Source organism: Vitis vinifera, chromosome 7, assembly GCF_030704535.1.
Source record: "Vitis vinifera cultivar Pinot Noir 40024 chromosome 7, ASM3070453v1".
NCBI lineage: Eukaryota > Viridiplantae > Streptophyta > Magnoliopsida > Vitales > Vitaceae > Vitis > Vitis vinifera.
Genome location: NC_081811.1, coordinates 630,476 through 650,185, shown reverse-complemented (window position 1 = coordinate 650,185; position 19,710 = coordinate 630,476). Strand labels below are relative to the sequence as shown.

The 19,710-nt window shown below is 35.5% G+C and overlaps 1 protein-coding gene across 1 annotated transcript; it reads left to right on the top strand.

The window, feature by feature from the left end:
* The first annotated feature begins 899 nt into the window (after positions 1-899).
* On the top strand, positions 900-19,392 carry LOC100257954 (uncharacterized). Its single transcript, XM_059737788.1, has 15 exons — positions 900-1,465; positions 3,582-3,684; positions 8,973-9,042; positions 9,186-9,224; positions 9,338-9,455; positions 9,548-9,605; positions 14,518-14,614; positions 14,807-14,920; positions 15,209-15,268; positions 15,363-15,448; positions 15,675-15,842; positions 16,472-16,729; positions 17,481-17,693; positions 18,143-18,414; positions 18,774-19,392. Exons 1-15 carry the CDS (start codon positions 1,377-1,379, stop codon positions 18,913-18,915), a joined length of 1,887 nt encoding a protein of 628 aa, XP_059593771.1. The 5' UTR covers positions 900-1,376; the 3' UTR covers positions 18,916-19,392.
* The last annotated feature ends 318 nt before the right edge of the window (positions 19,393-19,710 follow it).

The following is a 19,710-nucleotide window of genomic DNA, read 5'->3' as shown; positions in this document are numbered from 1 at the left end:
AGTCAGCCCAAAATCCAGTATAGTTGATGGGCATCTCTTTGGGCTTGAGCCCATGGGCCTGCATTATGGTCAGATTGGTATTAAGAATCAGCATTGGGCCTTGTCCAAACTTTTTTTTTTTTTTAAAAAAGAAAGTCTATAATTTTTTACTTTTTTAATAAAATGAATTATACGGGTTTAAAAACTCTCATTTAACTTAAGAAATGACCTTTAATTTCTAAAAAATAAATCTAATTAAGGTTCTAAAACCCTATATTTATTTGTGCTCGTTAAAAAGCACGTGCTAAATTGTAGTTTTTAATATTTTATAAAATATCATACAAAAAAATTACATTAATTTTAAAAAAGATTATTATTTAATGTTTGAATATTAGAAAATAATATTTTAACTATAGTTTGTCTTTCCATTTGTAGACATTTTTAGGATATAAAATTTATAAAAATCAAACAATGAAAACTCGAAAATTAACCTTTATTTGAATTTAACTTGGCAACTATTAAATAAGTCTCGGAAAAAACATATAATTGTTTTAGTACTTAAAAAATTAAAAATAAATACAATATTGGTATAAGATAAATGACTCAAATTCATCGGGTAAAATAGAATCATCACCTATGAAAACAAAGTGACTTTTGCCATTTATTAAAAAAAATTACACAAGATGTTGAAAAAATGGATAAAAATAAGAGTAATCAAGCAAAAATATTAATAAAAAAGTATGACAAGAACGGAAAAAATGAAGATGATACTAAGTTTTGAGTATTAAGTGACTAAGTTACTTGCTACTGCTATAAATGGGAGGAAAAAACCGAAAAAGAGAAGTGTTTTTTATTTATTTATTTTTCCTAATTAAAATTGGATGAATCGGAAAATAATGATCGCTTGAATTCTATTCTCATATTCTGGCAAGGCCAGACAGGGGCCTTCCATTTTCCAACTCAGTCAGACCAATAAATAGCTGCCACGTCATAAATTAAAGTCCAAGCCCTTACCTGAATTTACAAAAAATACCCCTCATGATTACAATAATGCCCCCTGTTTCAAATCTCGGAGCTCACGGCAGTCTCCTGACCGTTTCTCTTTCTAAGACGCTGGCTCTCTCTCGCTCTAGGGCAGGAATCTGGTACTTTTCATTGCAAAGCTCGGGTTTCTTCTCCACCAACGAAACCGCCCCGGAAAGGTGGTTGTTCCACGATTCTTAACTTACACCAGCCTCCATGGCTTCTTGAGATCCCATTCTTCTCTTCTATGTCTCCGACCCCTCTCCCTTCTCTTCTCCTCTGCCCCCACATCGTCTCTTGGTCCGCACAGTTTCATACTCCCGCCTTTGACTGCGTCGCATTTGGTAGATAGCGCTCTCTGCATTCGATCAGTGATGGAGATTTCGTATTGGGTCTTGGCGTTCTGGATCTTTCTTTGCCTTTTCGCATCTGGGTCTTCTTCGATTGAGAATTTTCGTCAAGCGTGAGTGGCTCTTGGTTGTTGCTATTTGTTTGAATTTGAGTCTTGGTTGATGAGTTTGTCTGGTTTTATAATGAATTTTACGTTTGATTGTTGTGTAAAGTAGAAACTTTTATGTGGGGTTTTCGTGTTTTTGTTGATTTGGTGATACATTGTGTGTTTCAATTTAGTTTCTGTTTCTGTTTTGGGTGCTTGTTATAGATTTTCATCTTTGTATAATGTGTAGAGTTTACTATTCTGCTTTTGGAGGAAAGATTTACATTGTAAATTATGATTCCATAATCTAATCCAAACATGGTTAATTACTCTGTATCAATGACCTTTTAAACGAAATTATGATTTCAGAATCTAATCCAAACACGGTTAATTACTCTGTATCAATGGCCGTTTCCCATTTGATGCATACAGACAATTGTTTTTAGTAGCAAAATTCTGAGTTTTGTTCAACATTAAGTAGAATGATGGTTAATTGTTTATTATGGCTGACGGCTAGTAAATGCTTTTTCGGCATGGATTATGTAGACAGTTTCAAATTCAATATATGTGGAGGGAGATCTTCGGTTAGGACAAGCAAGAAGACATGGTCAAAGTAAAGTAAGAATAAATGTCCTAATTCAAAGTTGAAAGATGGTATTTCTTAGTGAGGACAAGAAATTAGAGGACCAAGGATAGCTAGTAATATTTATGTTGTTTTTAGGCGGAATAGTGCCATTTGATGTGCTCAAGCACATTCCAGCTTGTGTGCTGATGTTTGAATGAAACTTCCAATTCATGTTTAATGTTGAAGGTGCTCCCTCTTATTGAATCACCCAACTATGCTCATATTCTTCTGCAGATAGGGACTCTGTTCCACACTAAATTCCATGCAACTTCTCAAGAGTTCCATCATGGGTTCTCAACATAGAATGTCTTGTTGATATTGTTAAAATAAAGCTCTGATTCATGGAATGTGCTACACTCTATGGCACATATCTATACTACTGGAGAAAGTGAACTGGCCTCCTTATTTTTCTGGTTATTTACTGTAATAATTTTGCCACTACTTTTTTTCCCTAAAATATTCCTAATAATTTTGCAGTTTGATGGGTGATTATGTAAAATTGTGCAATCAGTTGGGGGAGACTTCACTACTACATTCCTAAACAACCTGTAACTAGTTGTCTCTTTGTTGCATATGCATGCTTCTAATAAATGAATATTCGTAATATTTGTTGAGATGGGAACCATACTTGGAGAATATCCAACAATTGAGTTTGGTGGTGTAAGATGATGACTAGCTCAGTTAGGCTGTTAGATTAGTTGTAGAAAGGTTAGATTCAATTAGGTTGTTAGAACCAATTTTAACTATCTTCGAGACTCTTCCCATGCATTCTTGAATCATATAAATAAACATAAAGAGAAGCTTTGTTCAGGTTTTGGGAATAGAGCATCGGTTTCTCACCTCTCTTCTTACAGTTATCAGATGGGGGTGGAGGGAAGAAGTAGGGAAGGGGGTGTTGGTGTTGGGAGGTTATGGTTGGGGAAGGAGGTGGCACATAAGCATTTGGTATATGTTCTAATTGAAAATTGAAGGATGTGATTTTGAGATACCTGAACAGAAGTGATGATGATTGACATTTGTAGTGGGTGGGATCTTCACACTCTCATTTAGGAGTCCTTCCATTTGTATGTATGTCTAACAGTTATAGCTTGTAGCAGAATCATAGGAAGCAATCAGTTTTCTTTATTTAGTCTCATACATTGGGCATGGGTATGTCCATCCTCATAAGTCATTTCATCATTTTGAATCTGATACTAGAAGTGCATACTTTACCTTTTTATCCTTCTTGGGATCTACAAAACCTTTTTAGGTTATATCTTGCCAATTTCCCTTTACTTTTCTTGTCCTTTTTCCTTTAACATGCTCTCTCTCATCTTAATTTTGCTTATACTTCTTAGAACTAATGTTTCTCATGGGCACTTTTGAATCATGTCCATTATGATGCATGTCGTGTATCAATTATCTACCTTTTTTTTCTGTTTTCTGCTCATTATACTCTTGTTTTCACATCTAATATCAGATGTTCTTAGAAGCTTATTGTGGCTATTTTATGCTTGTGGTTGTTTTTTCTACTTATAGGTTTCCTATTGTGGAACCTGATCCTGGTCACACAAAACTTCGTCTTGCAAGGGAGGGCTTGGAGGCAATTGAGAGAATAACAACTCCGATTGCAGCTGTTGCTGTAAGCTCGAATTTTTAGACACTTGTTTCTTGAGAAGTTATTTGTTGCAAAATGTTTGCTGCTTAACCATGATTAAAATATATGTTTGAATGTTTTTTAAAACAACTTTGCATTCAGTTGCTTGGATCTCTCTATAATCTAGACATGTGGTTGAGTCTTTTTGACAAATAAGCAAAAGGAACTAGTTCATATAAGTCCTTTGTACATCTGCTGACAGAATGATTTGATCATCCCTTGTTTTCCTATCTATTATTAAGAGTAGTCAAATTGTTGCTATAGAAATGTGGATTCTGAGAATCCAACTGACTATGTTGAATGTGTGCTGGTGTTAGGCATGGGTATGTGTGTAGGTATTTGATCCTTCATACTCCCAAATTTTAGCATATGGGGACTCACCAAGAAAGGATCTCAACAATGGTTATGGGCACTTGGTACCACATAATAAAAGGAATTACAAAAAAAAAGAAAAAAAAAGAATCAATTAGAAATCGATTGAAAGAAAAATCTTTTCAATAACAATTTATTTTCCGGCAAACTCTCTTTCTTAAATGCAACCATCTATTATCAAAGTCGAAATCTAAAAAAGGAAGGGTAAATTAGACGGACTTCCCTTGATATTATGCCTAGTTACTCTAGGCTCTCCTCCACTTTGAAATGTTACGACTGCATGATTTTAGTCAAACAACATGACCTTCATCCACCATAATGCGCCATTGTGGTGTTAGCAATTGGCGCAATCTAAAAGTTTTAAAAAAATGCCCAAGTAACCCTTCATTTAAATTAGTTTCAAATAAACAAGAAATTAATATTGATTTAGCAAAATTAAATTTTAATTAATTTTAAATGAATTTCAAATATCCTAATCTAATTTAATAATCCCATTTCAAACTTAATTATGCACTAATTTCATTGTTATCTTCCTCATTTTCATCTTCAAAACCTCAAATCTTCTAATGTGCCATCTTTCTTCAAAACTCTAAGGACCTATTTGGGAACTATTCTTGAAAATAGTTTTATGTTCTTTACAATTTTTTAACAAAAAAAAAAAAAAAAAACACATTTAGAAAATTTTTGATTGAAAACAGTTTTTTGATAATTTGTTTGAAAAGCAGGTTGTTTTTTGAACAATTTAAGGTGTCTTCTGGTATTTTTATATAATATTCTGAGAAACAATTTAAAATATGGAGAAAATTTTGATTTTTTTATTACACATAATTACATAGTACTTTTAGCGGATGGTAAATCCAGAAAACCATTTTTTCATATTTAAATTACCAAATAAAATTTTGTTTATGAAAACATTTGAAATTTGGTTTTAAGAACTGCTCTAAAAAAACTGTAGGAATTGTTTTAAATACATTGCCAAAAGGGCCTTTTCTATTGATTTGTCATCTACCTTAAGTTTTATAAAAAAAATTCTTATTGGGCCTAAATTGAGGGAGATCTATGTCATTACCCAAAAGGAAATTAAATAAAATCAAATAATAATATTTGAAGCAAAACAGGAGTTTTCGACAAGGAGCTTATACTCACACCAATGGCATATCGTGTTGACATAGGTGTGCTATGCGAAGTTAGTGAGTCTGGGTATCATAGTCAACCGAATTACCTAGTCAAGATTAAAATTATTGTTGGTTAGTGTTTCAAGTTCCAAATTTAGTTCAATAGTTACATTAGTGAGAATTCCTTCTGATATGGAATGCCGTATAGGTTATTTTTCCTTTATTGATGTTTCCTTATGGAAATAAATTTCCTTGTTGAATAAGCAATATTAAGAATATCTTTGTAAATATTATGAGGTTGTGAGAAGAAAAGTTATGAGATGGATATTGACTTGTAGATACTATACAAAGTATGAGTTGGTTGAGCAGGAAACATGGGATTGTTTTAGGGCTTGAAGTTCAAGATTTAGTTACTAAGAGCAATGAAACATGAGATTGTTTTGGAGTTGCATTATGTATTTTTATTATTTTCTTTCCTTTGAAATATTATGGTGGGTAGATTTGTCTTTTCTGTGGATGTAATCATCGTTGGCTAAACCTCAGTAAAACTTGTGTTTCTTTGTGTGAATTGTTTTATCCTTATAGTTATTACGCAAGACCTGGTGTCTAAGCTTCTGCTGCACAACAAATAGGCATTATAATTTCCACTACCACGACAATTACTTCTATGACACATTTCAATTGGCTTGTCTTAAGCTCAGTTTTTAGAAGGAAGTTATGGAGGTCCAACTTTTTGTCCTGTTGCAGTAAAAGTGCAAGCCTTAAAGTATCGTAGATTTCTCACTTCATTAAAAAACCAGAAAATATGAAAAAGGAAGAAAAACAAGAATACATGCTTAAGAAGAAAGTAGCATTTCAGAAAAGTTTTAGTAGAAGACTTGGGATTAGAATTAAACATTTTTTTTTTGGTGCAGCTTGTTGATTCAACACTTTGTGTAATAATGTAAGTCGAAAAACCATTCAACTGGTCAGACCTTTAGGAACTTTCTAGCATTAGGCATGAAGAGTTCGGGTAAAGCCTAATGGCAATGCTTAAGTCTTCTAAAAAACATGTTTAGTTGCTTAGCATGACAGTTGATTATTTCATTGTCCAAATATGCATGAAACTTCAACATGCATCATGAAAAAAGAGTAGAGGAAGAACATGAGGAATATAAAGAATGTGGTTTGAGGCTGCTTCAGGATTGAGGATAAACTTGGAAAAAAGTGAATTAATTCCAGTAGGGAGGGTGGAGAGTATGGATGATCTTGTTGAGGAGTTTGGTTGTAGTCTAGGTAGTCTTCCAACCACCTATTTGGGGATGCCCCTTGGTGCTCCTTTTAAGTCAGTCACAGTTTGGGATGGTGTGGAAGAGCGCTTTCGAAGAAGGTTAACTATGTGGAAGAGACAATACTTGTCCAAGCACAGTTAGACGGAGATTAGAGAAAATCCAAAGGGATTTCCTATGGGGTGGGGGCAATTTGGAACATAAGCCTCACTTAGTAAGATGGGAGTTGGTGTGTTTAAGCAAGGCGAAAGGAGGCTTGGGGGTCAAAAGCCTTTCCCTCCTTAACAAGACTCTCCTTGCTAAGTGGAATTGGCGTTTCGCAAATGAGAGAGAGGCTTTGTGGAATCAAGTGATTAGAGGGAAGTATGGAGAAGCCAGAGGGGGATGGTGCTCGTGGGAAGTGAGAGAGGCTCATGGTTTGGGTTTGTGGAAAGGAATTAGGGCGGATTGGAAGTTGGTGAGTGATAGGATGGCTTTCATAGTTGGTAATGGGAGAAGGGTGAGCTTCTGGAGGGATAGATGGTGTGGGGAGTCTCCTCTGTGTATGACCTTCCCCTCTCTTTTTGCTTTGACGGTTGAGAAGGAAGCGTGGGTGGCAGATATATGGGATCCCTTGGCTGAGGGGGGATGGGGGGGTTGGAACCCCTGTTTTTTAAGAGCATTCAATGACTGGGAGGTTGAGGAGGCGGAAAGATTTATGGAGAGGATTCAGAGTAAAAGAGTTATTGAGGATGTGGAGGATACGGTATCCTGGACTGAAACCAAGAGCGGTAAATTCTCGATCAAGTCTCTATACATAGCTCTTGAAGCGGGTGGTTCATCTTTGTTTCCTTCAAGCTTTATTTGGAATGCGAATGTGCAGCCCAAGATTAGTTTCTTCGCATGGGAGGCCACGTGGGGCAAAGCCTTAACATTGGATCTAGTCCAGAAAAGAGGATGGGCCTTGACGAATAGATGTTTTATGTGTCTTGAGAAAGAGGAGACCATAAACCACTTTCCGCTTCATTGTTCCAGGACAAGGGCGTTATGGGATCTTCTCTTTGCTTTATTTGGGGTGTCTTGGGTTTTGCCCTTTTCAGTTAGAGAGACCCTTCTAAGTTGGAATGGTTTTTTCATGGGCAAAAATCGCAAGAAGGTGTGGAGAGCTGCTCCTCTTCATATTTTTTGGACGGTTTGGAAGGAGAGGAATCGATTGGCTTTCAAGGATGAATCGGTGTCAATTCAGAGATTGAAACAATCTTTTATTCTTACTTTATGGGCTGAGGCTAAGTTGTTCATAGACGATTGCCCTCTAACTATAGCTAATTTTATTGATTGGTTGGGTTCTAAGTAGGCTTGTGGCAATCGAATTTTTGTCTTTTGGCCTTTGATGGCGGGTGTATAGGTTTTGTATACTTAGAGTCGCTATTTTAGCGCCTCTCCCCTTTTTTAATGAAATTCATTTACTTATCAAAAAAAAAAAAAAAAAAGAATGAGGAAAAGAAATGAATGTAAAAACAAAGGAATTATGAGGAAACATAAATCTAATAAGCTTATCCATTATGCATCAAAGGTCAAGTTCTTCTTGATATTAGTCCATAAAGGGTGCAAAATTGTTGAAAACTATTTTCCAGTTGCTTTATTATACATAGACATCAGGAAGGAAGATGGAGATTATGTTAAATGATTAGTTTGTGGTGTCTAATTCTACCTCCACTCATTTGTGTGTTAAGAAGAATCCTAAACTGCTTGAGAGCCAGTGACTGAAGTGTCTGCTTTTACGTCTAATAAAAAATTGAAGGTTTAGGTATGTTGAATCATTAAATAAGAAATTGTGACTGAAGTTTGCCTATTAAAAAAATAAAAATAATAATAAATTAAGAAATTGTGGCAGAAAATAGTATAGATGGATTACAATGGACAGGGGATGACAGGATATCTAGATAGTGTTTAGCTCCATCTTTATTTATTTATTATTTTGATAGGCAAAAGAAATAAAATGGGAGGCACCTAGCAAAAAAGAGGATACTGCATACCACACAGGGAGCATGTAGAGCACACCAAAAGGCAAGATAGAGAAACAAAGACAAAAGGCCTAAATACTTCAACCACTCTAAACAATCTCCATCTTTATCGTGAATGTCCACTCAAGTGTACATTATGGAAATTTCATAATCGTTCCTTAAACTACGTGCTTGAAATTCCTGCTTAGTGAAATGTTTTGGAGTCTTAAAAATTTGAATCAACAGAAATTAAGTTAGACATACTGGAAATTTGATATAGTCTAATTACCAATTATAATAAAATAAACTTGCTCCCAAGCATTGTCATTTTTTCCAACCTTGTTTATGCTTTAGGATATGAAATATCAATTTGTCTAGTGTGCATGACTACCATTTGTCCATCTTTGTTTAATGCTATGCACATAAAAACCTTAGTTTTGGTTCCTAGTTGGGGATACTTTGTGAATAATTTGTCTTTAGATATTTGTTTTTCTTTTTTTCTCTGTTTTTGATTCAATGTTGATTGTTGTCTTCAGGTAATTGGTCCATACCGCTCTGGAAAATCTTTTTTGCTCAATCAACTTCTCTCCCTTTCTTGTTATGAAGGTGCAGCATTTACTACTGTCAAGACTCTTTTCCCGTTCGGTTTTCTCTTCTTCTTCTTTCATGGAATGGGTGATTGTGAATGTTTCAACATAACTTGGTTGGCCTCAGTGATTTTCTAACTGAACTTTAATATTCTTTTGCAGGATTTGGCGTGGGGCACATGCGTGACACCAAAACAAAAGGTAGAAGCAGGGTTAAGATATTGTGGATGTGTGCAACTGTTGATTTTTTTTTTTTTTTTTGATGTGGCTGTTGATTTTGATAATGTTTATAATGTGTTCTTTTTTTCTTACAGGGATATGGGTGTGGGGAACCCCTATAGAAATGGATATTGATGGAGTAAAGAGTTCTGTGCTTTACTTAGATACAGAGGGATTTGAAAGTATTGGCAAGTCAAATGTATATGATGACCGGTAATCTTCCAGTCATGAAGTCATCTTCAATATGCATGCAGTGGTTGTAAATCTTTTTGTATAACCTGCCTTTCCAATTTCACTTTTTGCAGTATTTTTGCTCTAGCGACCATTTTGAGTTCTGTGCTTATTTATAACCTGCCTGAGACGGTTTGTTATTCTTCCTGTAACTTCTTTCTCTCTCTCTCTCTCTCACACACACATATGGGTATGCACACGCTTTCTCACATTCGATTGCTCTTACTGCGGAACATCATTATCATAGATTCCTAAGAACCAGGAATTTTAGAATTTTAATGCAGAAATTAAGATAGCAGTGTAAAGTATCAAATTATGGCTTTAGGGCAAACTATAGGATAAAACATGCTTGCATTTCAGGTTGCACTCGGGCCCTGAAACCTAAAATAATATCTCATTCATCATACATTATCAAATGTGTCATAATCAAATTCAAACCTCCATGCAAGTGGATTACATATTTTCATTCTTTGCAAGCAAAAACTATATTAACTGTGCCTAGCTAAAAAGCGCTCCAAAGTCTTTGAGTGGCATTATATATTTTCAGTTCCCATTTTCAGGAGGTTTCTTCCTTCTTTTGTTCATCTCTACTGGGCAGTTGGTTCTTTGTTTTCTTTATCTCCTGTTGATTAAATTTTCGTTCATTCTCCTTGGTACTGGTACTAATAAAAAGTCCATTCTCATCATCCACCATCTTTAAGCTACTTCAGGCCTTCATTGGATTACAGTTTTGGTTTCAACTCCCTCTTTTCTTTGAAGAGAGAGGGCTTTAACTAACCCATCATCAATATAGTCCCACTCTAAGTCCTCCTTTTTACATAATTTTTGAAGCAATGGAAGTACTTCTATTAGGAATAGTAGTGAACATTTTCCTTTCCAATGCACAACCTTAATGCTCCTATAAAAAAAGTTACAACCTTAGGGAAAAATGTTTTTTGCTCTATGTTACTCATGAAAGATGGAGAAATGGTTTTAGTCTGAAACCAATATCTCAACAATGCTTTGAGAATAGTAGGGGGGACAAGTTACTGACTAAAATAGGAATCCTAACTCAACTGTTGCAGACAAAACTTGGTAAAGTGGAGACTATTTTATGATCAATGGGACACAGACATACATGTGTTTAATGCTCAATGTCCTAGCCTGGTTGATACCTCTTGTGATTTTTTGATGATGGGGATGGAGTGGTAGGTAAATAAAAAAGAATTTTGAAGTTCGAAATGAAAAGGAGAATGTATGACAAGAAGAAGAAATGAAAATTGAAGAAGATGAGATCAGAAATAGGGGAAAGATGCTCAAATGAATGTCTCCTACACATTTTCATAATGCCTTGAGTACGCCTTTAGAAACAGAAGGAATCCAACTTCAAACTATTCTTTTTTTTTAATAGGCAAATGAAAAGAAATTTATAAAAAGCACTAAAAAAGGTGCACCAAAGTACACGAGCTGTATACAACAGGCATTGGATGGTAATTTGTTGATTTCTGAGGCTAGTGATGAGCAATTGAGATAGTTGAGGTGAGTGTTGATTTGCTTTGAGTTTATCTCTAGTTTGAAAGCCAATTTCTAGAAGAGTGAAATGATCTTAGTGGGCAAGGTGTTGTGGGATGGAGAGATTGGCTTTCTTATTCGGTTGAGAGTTGGAAGCTTTCTTGCTAGTTATGTAGGCCTTCCTTTGGGAGCTTTTTACAAGTCACATAGAGCATGGAACTTAGTTGATGAATGCTTTAAAAGAAGATTGGCCTTTTGGAAAAAAAATATGTCTAAAGAAGGGAGAATGACTACATTAAAAGGACTCTTCAACGTCTTCCAATTTATTTCATGTCCTTATCTGTCATCCCCAGGAAGGTGAAACTTAGATTAGAAAAGATCTAGAGGGATTTCTTGAGGATCTTGTAGAGGGACGAAGGCTGTATTTTATGAATTGGTCTATCGTGTGCTTGGACAAAAGGAGGGAGGGTTAAGAATTAGAAAATTGGACATTCTAAAGAGAGCTTTGCTCAACAAGTGGTTGTGAAGATATGCTCTTGAGCATGAAAATTTATGGAGAAAGATTATTTGAGCAAAGTCTAGATATTTGGATAGTAGGTGATGTATAAAAAAGGTGAGGAAGGAGTTTGGAGTGGATGAATTCAACCTTAGAGCATCTATCTTGGTTAGAAATAGGAGGAGAACCAAGTTTTGGTTGGATGGGTGGGTCAAGTAATGCTCTTTGGAAGAGGCTATTCGAGTGCTTTATTGTCTTGAGCTTGATAGGTGACATGGGAGAACGTCTTAACAATAGATCAACTCATGAGGATTGGGTAAATATTCGTAACTAGATGCTATCTTTGTAAAGCAAGTGAGGAAATGAGAGAACATATTATGATTCGTTGTAGCAAAGCTCAGATGTTATGAAAGCTTTTACCTTGTACTTTTAAGATTGTTAGAGAGCTTCTAATCAACATTTGAAGGAGGCCTTCATTAAAACCCTTATGGAGTAGTTTAGAATTCCATTGAGAATAGTGTCTTGGTTTTTTTTACTGAACTTCATTGTTGATTGTTTAAACTGGGAATAGTGGGCCCTAAGCTTCAATGAGTGTAATTTGTATATTTTTCTTGGCTTAGATATTTTAGGTGGTGCCTTTTGTATACTTCTTGTGTACATAAGGTGAGCCTATGTTTTGTTAGGCATTTATCAATACTTGTTTTTTTGTCTATCATTAAAAAAAGAGGGTTTGATCCTTATTTGTCATAAACTTTCAATATGGAAATGGTAGAATATTTCAAAAGGGGGGAGACTTACTTTGATTCACAGTACCTTATCTAGTTTGCTTATCTACTTTATGTCTTTGTTCATCCTTCCTAGAATAGTCAGGCTCGAGAAAATTCAAAGAGATTTCTCTGGAGAGAGGGTGCTTTGGAGAAAAGGGAAAGGAGGGCAAAACATTTGGTGTCTTTGCACTCTTAATAAGGCTCTTAGGATAAGTGGAGTTGGAGTTATGCCTTAGAAGGAGAGATGCTTTGGAAGCAGGATGTTGAGGAGAAACATGGAGAAGAGGAAGGGGGTTGGAGGTCTTGCATAGGGAGAGGTGGGTATGGGGTTGGGTTCTGGAAAGCTATTAGGAAAGGTTGGGAGCTTTTCTTTGGTAATACTTTTTTTTTAGTTGGAGAATGGGAGAGGGTGAAGTTTCAGAAGGATAAATAGTGTCGGGAGGAACCCTTATGCTTGTCTTATAGAAAAAAAAAAAAAAAAAACCCTATACTCATCTTTTCCCTCTCTATAAGCTGTTGCTTTAGATAAGGAGGCTTGGGTAGTAGGTGTATAGAAAGTGCAAGTGGATAGGGACATTGGAATATGTGTTTTGTTAAATATCGAAATGAGTGGGAGTTGGAAATTATCTTTGGGTTGCAAGGGAAAGTTGTGAAGAGGGGAGAAAAGGACATGGTGGTGTGGATGGGTTCAAGGAATCATGTATTTTCCTTGAAATCTCTTTATTCTATGTTAGAGCTAGGGTGCTCAATCCCTTTCCCATAATGCGTTATTTAGAATTCATGGGTTCCATCTAAAGTGAGTTTTGCGCTTGGCAGGCTTGTTGAGAGAGATTTATGATTTTAGATCAACTTAAAAAAAGATGGTCTTTGGTAACTAGATGTTACGTTTGTGAAAGTGAGGTGGAATCTATTGATCTCATCCTTCTTCATTGCTTTAAAGTGAAGGAGTTATGACACTTGCTATTTTCTCTATTTAGAGTAATTTGGGTTCTTCTTTTTTTGGTTAGGAAGGCCCTCTTAAATTGGCACAGTTTGATTGTGGGAAGAAAGCAAAAGGTCTCTAGAGCCACCCAATTGTATATTTTTTAGACTTTATGGAAAGAAAAAAAACAGAAAAGCCTTTGAAAATGTAGAGCAATTGGCTTAGACACTCAAGAACACCTTTGTTAAAAGTTTATCATGTTAGGTCAGGATGTACATAGCAAAAAGAACTATGCATTTAATCGATTTTGTAGATTGAGTGGGATCTAGATGAGGGAAGGATTTCCTTTTTTGTATTTTCCCTTTGTTAGGCTATACTTTTGTTTTCCCTTTGCATACAACCTCATACCTTGCTATATAGGTCCTTTTATATGTATATATATATTATCATTACTTCCTTATCAAAAAAAAGAAAAATTCTTATTTGTAGACTTGTAGTACCAAGAAACCTTTAGTACTCTACTTGTTAGGGTGCCCAATTGGTTAGGGCAAATGCCAAGATGTTTCCTGGGTTCATTTGCTGTTGTTGGTTGAATGTCCTGGATTACCGAGTGCTAGTTGTCGTAGGTGTGATCAACATCCTAAGGTTTGGGTCCCCATGGAGAATTCGAAAGGCCTGGCCATGGAAAGTTCCTTGACTGTCGAAAAAAATAAAAAAACCTCTAAAGTACCCAAGATATCCCCTAAAACATTTTTTTTTTGGATAGGTAAAGAGTAGATATATTAAAAGTGCTTGGAAAAGGGGTATGAGGTACTCACGGAGTATTCAAATAGTGCTAAAAGGCAAGCGAAACAACAAACCTTAACTCGACACAAAAACATAGCAGAGGGGAATCCTAAAACTCACAAACATCCTCAGGAGATTATCTATCTTTTTGTCTATCATAAAAATGAAAAAAAAAGGCTAGATTCTTTTTTGTAGTGCAAAGAAACTCTAAAGGGCTATAAGTATTCCCTAAAATTACAAAACATCTCCAGGGTAAGAATAAAATATTTTTCTGAAGTTCTAAAAATTCTAGTTACCAGCATAGGCAGAAATATGATTGTGGGTCAAAGCAGGGCCCACAAATAATAATTTCTTCATATCAATTTGGCCTTGACCTAGACCATAGAACTAGTCACATGCTCCTTTCTTAATTAATCATGAGGTCAGCATACACTCTTGCCTTAGTTATGGACCGTCAAGAAGCCCACGGTAACACTCTCAGACTCACATTTGGTGGGTTCTTTTTATTTTAATTTTTAATTTTTGTGTGTGTGTGTGTTCTTGGATATTAATATTAATATGCTTGTCTGGTTGGGTGTTCAGATTCGTGAAGCCGACATTTCTCGATTATCATTTGCTGTTGAGCTTGCTGAAGAATTCTATGGAAGGTTGCTAAATTTCAATTATGTTACCGTATTTTGTAGACCAGTCAAGTTATTTTCAAATATTGCTTCTTTATGCACCATTTTTTTATTGCCATCACTAATTTGTTTCACATTGTGTCTTCAAATGTTATGTGGCAAATAGAGTGAAGGTAATCTTCAAGCCAGTTTTATTTTCTTTTTTTGCTTATGTATATTCTCTGGTTTGTTGTAATAAATCTTTCTAAAAGTGAATGCTTTTAATAAAGCTGATCTTTTTCTTGTTTTTGAATGGATATTGCAGGGACAAGATGTTGCCTTTGAACCTGCTAAGCTTCTGTGGCTTATCCAACGTGATTTTCTACGTAAGTTCAGAAATACCTTTTGAGATATGGTTCATTTAAGATGAATTTAGGTGGCTGCCTGGAAGTCCAAACAATGATTTATAAACGTAACACCAGTATATGTGATGCGATTAGGAGAGCAGTATCCTCGAGGGAGTTGTTGCTCTGCACTCATATATCTTGCCTGCCAAAATAATGCTTCAGTTTTATGCCCCATGGTTTTTTGTTTGACCCATCAGTACCTTTCCCAAACATCCAAAGAACCCTGTTTTTGCAGACATAGTTAACATTGTTGTTGGTGTTTCACAGAAGGGAAATCTGTGCAAGAAATGGTGAATGAAGCTCTGCGACATGTTCCTAATTATGATGGTTAGTTTTCTCCTACTTACAACCATGTTCTTGTAGTATCTTTACTGCATTTCCAGAACAAAGTTTTGATAGTGAATGCTAATTGTGACTTCAGGGGACAAAAACATTGAGCAGGTTAACCAGATTCGGGACTCTTTGGCTATTATGGGTGATAATAGTACAGCCTTTAGCTTACCACAAGTATAGATTTTCCTTAATCATTTCTTCTCCCCTTGATGTCTCTGTAGCTTAATTGATTTTTTGTTCTTCTTGCATGTACGTTTTTTTTGTCCTTTTTTTTTCTTTGATAGGCAAATAGGATATGCGTGATTAACAATTCTTGAATAAGCGTTTGGGTGTGATTTGAGAGTTGGGTTGTCATCCTTCTAATGCTCTAATAGCCTGGTTAATTTCAACCTTCAAACAGCCTCATCTACAGCGGACAAGGCTTTGTGATATGAAGGATGGTGAACTTGACCCCGCATATGTTCAGAAGAGGGACCAATTGAAAGAAGTTGTTGCTAGCATTATACGTCCAAAGATTGTGCAGGGTAAACCTCTAAATGGAAAGGAGTTTGTCTCTTTTATGGAGCAGGTGCCTTTCTTTAATCCTTGTGTATTCTGATTCAAATACATTACAATTAAGAGTGAAAATTTTTTTTAGATGGTTCATCATGTCCGTGTCACCCTAGATGGGGTTGGTATGTACGCCAACTAGTTATATCTGAGTTGGAATAGGGTTTGTCCCAAACTTGGATAAATGCACCTCCCTTTTCATTGATTAGCAATGGCTTGGAGAAAAACGAAGAAAAAAAGCTCTTTGGTTCTTCCAAGTAATGAACAGTGTTCTAGATTGTGATGATGGAAACTGATTTCCCTTCTCTAAAAATCAATACAAATGAATTACTTAAGGGGCCAAATTTTCAAATAAATGATACAAGCCTGAACCATGTAATGGGAATCAGTCCTGTGGCAGTAATTTGCTGTGAGGTTATTACCGTGTCATTCCTTTTTTGTTCTTATTATAATACATGTTGAATTTTTTGAGGTTATATTTGAACAAATAATTTGTCACAGTTAGGTATTTAATGACTAAATAAGTGGTCAGAAAATGGCTGCACAGAAAGAAGGGGAAAGGATAAGAAATATTGAAAATAAACTTTCAAATTCAGTTTATGATAAACTTTCTAACGATTCTCTTCAATTATAAATTTGATATTTCAGATACTTGAAGCCTTGAATAAAGGGGAGATTCCTTCAACAGGCTCTCTTGTGGAGGTTTTTAATAAGGGTATTCTTGAACGGTGTTTGAAGCTATATAGTGAAAGGATGGGTAAAGTGGCATTACCTCTCTCAGAGAAATATCTTCTAGAGGCCCACGAAGGATCTCGAGGTGAAGCAATGAATGTTTTTGATGAGCAACATTTTGGTCGTTACCATGCTAAGAAATCAGTCACAACACTTGACGAAGAAATACAGAAGGTGTGTTTTCTTTTGGATGAATACTTGATAAGATGAATTTATGACTTCTCTTTCCAATTAAATTATTTAACTTAAACTATTGCATACTTGATAAAAACTCATGAAGTCAATGACACAGAAGCTTAATTGAACAAGTTTGTAATGTCAATTTCTTGCAGCATTTAGTTGCTATAACAATAGTTACCTAATCAGTAAGTTTCCTTAATTACTTCCAACTTTTACTGGGAAATCTGGAATCTGATTATTAAAAGACCTGTATGAGCACTTTGTTCTTTGTATACGTGTCTGAAATAGAAGATGAAAGATTAGCAGTTAATGGGTCCCGCCCAAGAGTTTAAATTGTTCTGACTTGTGATCAAAGCAAGTTCACCATGACTTGATAAATGGTCAATTCTGCTCTTGCTGTATGATATAAAATGTTAGGATGATCAAATGATTGTCTGCTGACCCCCTTTTTACTCAAAACAGTTGGGAACTTTCTTGGAGATAATATCTTTATCCTGATCAACCATTGTGCCTTTTGCCTTTCATAGTGAACCACCCTGAGGATGGCCCAGCCTGTGGCAGGCCTGGGAGCATTGCACATTGAGCAGAGGCCCTTAATGGTGCTTAAGAGCCCTGTCTAGGGCTTATGGCTCAAATGCTAGACCCTATTTCATATTTTCTGTCCATGCATATTTTCCTTCCATATTGGAAATAAATGATGTGATAAAATCATCTACATTCCCATCATGCTCGAAATTCTGTGTAGATATATAAAAACTTCATTCTAGCAAATGAATACCAATCGTCGAAGCTGTGTGAGGCATTGTATACTAGATGCGAGGACAAAATGGACCAGCTTCAAGTCCTTAGACTTCCTTCCATGGCAAAATTTAATGCTGGGTTCCTTCACTGCAACCAAAGTTTCGGAAAGGAGTGTGTTGGACCTTCAAAGACCAACTATGAGCAGCGAATGACAAAGGTTTGGCCAAATTTCTCTTTTCTATAGGCGATTTTACTTTTATTTTCTTATTCTGGTTGATGGTTGGGAATTGTAGTTTGATTCAAGTTTCTTGAATTGTTTAGCATTTGGAAACTACATGGAAAGAAAATCAACTCATTTTGTTTCATCAGTATCTCAAGGAAAGGAATACCAAACACAAAATTTAAGGGAGACATCACAAGAAAATGGAAATGTCCCCTAAATGACACTAGAAGACAGAAAGTTCAATTCTTGAAATTTTAATAAGAGATTAAAAAGTGCTGACTCATTGAGTGGTATAAAAAAAATTGCTCTATTAAACCAATTGAACTAGTTCATATTCTTGTAGTGTCCAAAAGTGCCATTAATTTTTCATTCATCTTACATATCCTGTCTCCTTGTTATGTTCCCTCGATTATAACTATGTTTGTGCCTGTATAAATCTGCAGATGATGCAGAAGTCTCGATCTCTATTTATTAAGGAGTATAACCACAGGCTCTTCAATTGGCTGGTGGCCTTCTCCCTCTTCATGGTGGTGGTGGGCCGGTTTGTCATAAAATTTATTTTGCTTGAAATTGGGGCATGGATTCTTTTTATCTTCTTGGAGACATACACAAGGATGTTTTGGTCAGCAGAGTCTCTTTACTACAACCCAGTTTGGCATTTTATTGTAGCGACTTGGGAAACCCTTGTTTACAGCCCTATCCTTGATCTGGACAGGTAACTAACAATTTCTTCCTTTGCTACTCGACTCAATTTGATATTTGACATTTCTTATTCCTGAAGGATGGCGTTTTAAGGGCTTCCTATATTATGCCATATTGCCTATTTAGACAGTTAACAGAGGGCTCATGAATCTGCTGGTGTGCCCTTTGAAAAACCTTTTAATGGTTTCTAGGATTTGTAAAAAGAAACCCTTTTAATGGTCTCACAAGTTGTGTTGAACATGAGTTCCTTCCTACAAAAACCTGCAAGACATACTTCATCTATCAAAAGAATTTTGTTACCATATCTTGAAGTTCATACTGGTATATATTTTTATTTCTTGTTTTGAGTTTTTTTGTTCATGTTTGTGACAGATGGGCCATTCCCATTTGTGTGTTAGTGGCAATATTAGTACTTTACTGGCGGTGTTATGGGAGGAGAAAACATGGGTCGCGAGGACTACTACCTCTATACAACAACCATAAAGGTGGCTCAAATCGGCGGAGATCAGACTAAATGAACTGTGAAAATGCATGCTCTAAGCAAACCGGTATGCCTTTATTCTCTCCTGGAGCGAGCTTTTCCTTTTTATATGTGAAGCCCGCTGATGAATTTTGGTCCTTAATAGACCCTTCCTTATGATCAGAAAAGTAAAGAGATGAAGAAGAAAGGATCAGCTGATGGCATTACTGGTAGTGTCTGTAACTTTAGAAACTGGAAATTGTTGTATAATTGCCATCTACTGATCCCCTTTGATTGTCTATTATTTCAAAGTGCACTTCACTTAAAATCAGAGTCGATCAGCATTTGGTTCATAGTAGCAAAGCAGTCTCTTCCTTGAAAGCCTTATCAGCCTGGGATCTTGAACTTGGGTCTTCATTCTTTTAAATTGTTTGCTAATTAGTGTTTTTTTTTTGGTGTGTGATAAGGAGTTGGTGAATTTTCTCTTGTTGTGGCTGATTAATATGAAATTTCTACAGTTATGATTCACAATTTTGGTACTCCGATCACATTGTTTTTTTAATATTTAGGTAGTGTTTGTTTTTTGGCCGAATAGAAAAAACTAAAATATTTGGTTTTTTCTATTAAGTTTAAAATAACTCATTGATATCAGCCAACATAATTAAATTAAACTTATTGATAGAAGTTCATTTTATTTACGTTGGTTAATATCAATAAAGTATTTTTATTCAGTCAAAAAACAAACACCATTTTAATGGTCAGCTTACAATCTTTAACTAGTTCTTAAAAAAATAATAATAATAAAATAAATTTTTCATATTTAATTTACCATAGAAAATATGAAAAAAA